This window comes from Nematolebias whitei, chromosome 7, assembly GCF_014905685.2.
Source record: "Nematolebias whitei isolate Nwh7 chromosome 7, NemWhi1, whole genome shotgun sequence".
In the NCBI taxonomy this organism is placed as follows: domain Eukaryota; kingdom Metazoa; phylum Chordata; class Actinopteri; order Cyprinodontiformes; family Rivulidae; genus Nematolebias; species Nematolebias whitei.
Window position 1 is genome coordinate 46,578,765 of NC_056504.1, and position 2,084 is coordinate 46,580,848.

General features: G+C 41.4%; 1 protein-coding gene across 1 annotated transcript in view; it reads right to left on the reverse strand.

Annotated features, from left to right (window-relative positions):
- fer1l4 (fer-1 like family member 4) overlaps positions 1 to 2,084 on the reverse strand; it is a 37,982-nt gene that overhangs the window by 9,975 nt on the left and 25,923 nt on the right. Inside the window, exons 33-36 of the mRNA XM_037678970.1 lie at positions 1,825 to 1,937; positions 1,618 to 1,737; positions 468 to 507; positions 142 to 242 (exon numbers count right to left, since the gene is read on the reverse strand). Coding sequence (XP_037534898.1) covers positions 142 to 242; positions 468 to 507; positions 1,618 to 1,737; positions 1,825 to 1,937 — 374 coding nt within the window. The remainder of the gene's footprint in view (positions 1 to 141; positions 243 to 467; positions 508 to 1,617; positions 1,738 to 1,824; positions 1,938 to 2,084) is intronic.

Sequence of the window (2,084 nt, forward strand, 5' to 3'; positions counted from 1 at the left end):
ATATATATATATATATATATTATATATATATTCATACAACGATTAGGTTGGACCATGTTAAGTTTGGCTGGCTTTCATATTTCTTTGGTCACTGGTCTCATTTATAACCAACATGCTAGAAAATGGCTCGTTAACTTCCACCTTTAATGTTGCAATCTTCTTGCGTTTCGGAGGCTCAACCTCAACCATCACAGCTTCCTCCTCCTCCTCCTCGATGTTCGCCATGGACAGATTCCCTCCATCTATTCAAAGTAGAAAACTTTATCAACACTGGACATGAACGAGCCCCCTAACCCTGTAAAACCATATGTGGCACAAGCGTCTTTTCAGATAGCGTAAATAAAACACGGTAATATGGACTGTGAGTTTTCTACACCCTCAGATGTGTCTGTGTGAGCGCAAGTATGAACAACTGATCTAGAAGGGAACTAGATGAGCTCATTGTTCAGCTCTGAGTAAATCTGTACCTGTCTCTGCTTGTTCCTCCATCTGCTCCTTCTCAGCAGCCTGCAGAAATATACATACATCAAACCAACAGGTTGCGTCAAGTAAAACACACAATCTGAGAACTTTTACTAACTGGCTTTTATAATGGACGTGAATGTTTCTGTTCAGTGCCCTGAGATGACTTCTGTTGTGACTTGGTGCTATATACTGTAAATAAACAGCAGTACACTAAATATAAATTGAAGGATGATGCAGCTGTCAATCTTTCAGGTCTCTGATGGGCAATCCACTGAGCTACGGCAGCCCCGTTTAATCCCTGTGATGTTTGTGTTTCTGCATGACATGTTTAAAATAATGTGATTTTTCTGTACTGTTCATCTGCAGAATATCAGGCCTTTTCTTCTTTAATTTATTTTATTTATACATTAATTTAAAAGAAACAAAAGAAACAAAACTAATCCATTAAATTGCTTTTGCTTTTCTTTTGTCCTGCACTTGTCAGTGTAACCAAATTGTTAAAAGAGACTCTTCACAACATGTTGAAATATGACGACGTTTCAGCTCACAGCTCTTTGGTAATTCCCTTGTTAGCCCAAGACTAGGATTATATGGGGCAGAGGCATGGCAGCCGACCCAGGACCCGTAAGTCCCTGGTCCGATTCCCAGCCATTATCACATGTCGTGGTGTCTCTGAGCAAGACACCTTATCCCTAATCGCTCCCCGGACACCTACATAGCTGCCCACTGCTCCACCTGGGTGTATCTCAGGTGTGATGGGCTAAACACAGAACCAGTTTCACCATTGCATGAGAACATACAATGATGACAACACACTGCACTTTACTTTACTTATATATCTGATAAATTTTTAGTTTGAGATTATTTACATAGATGGGACTAAAACAAAGTAAATACGTGTTTTTATGACACAGCCCAAGTAAAAAGATAGTAATAAAAAAAATACAAACAGGTTTTGTTTTAAGTTGTCGTATTTAGACAGAAGCTGCTCATCCCTTGAGTTTGGTGGAGTTTTTTTTAAATAAAGCGTTCACGGGTCAGCGCCTTGGAAGGGTCAAGGCTTTTGCACTGTGTCAATACTTTTATTTTAACCTGGTTTCATCTTTATTGCCTTAACTAAATCAGGTCAGGTGGGTAAAATATGGATCTCACCTGCTTCTCCTGCTCCTCCAGTGAAGCATAGTACTTGGACCACCAGTCCAACTCCTCCTTCTCAGGCTCCTCTTCCTCCAGCTCCTCCTCTCTCGGTTTATTCAGCTTCTTCAGTGGTGCCTTCAGGTGTTTATCATATCAACCAATGAGGAGTCAGCGTGCTCACAGTCTGCATACTTTGTGTCTGCAGAGGATGACTGTACTCACATTCACCATCTTTATGGGGTTGATGGGAATCTTTGACTGGGTGACCGACAGGCCGCTGAGCCCAATGTTCTTCACAGACGTCAGAGGGTTGATCTTGGTTGAGCTCTGCCTCACTGGAGATACAGTAAAAATGTGTCTGTGAGGAGCTTTAGGAACAGAAACAAGTCGAAGAACGGCTGATGTCAGATCAGAGTTAAGGATCTAAGGTGAAATGAAAAATGAAAACAAAATGTAAACCATGACACCACCCCCCCCCCCCA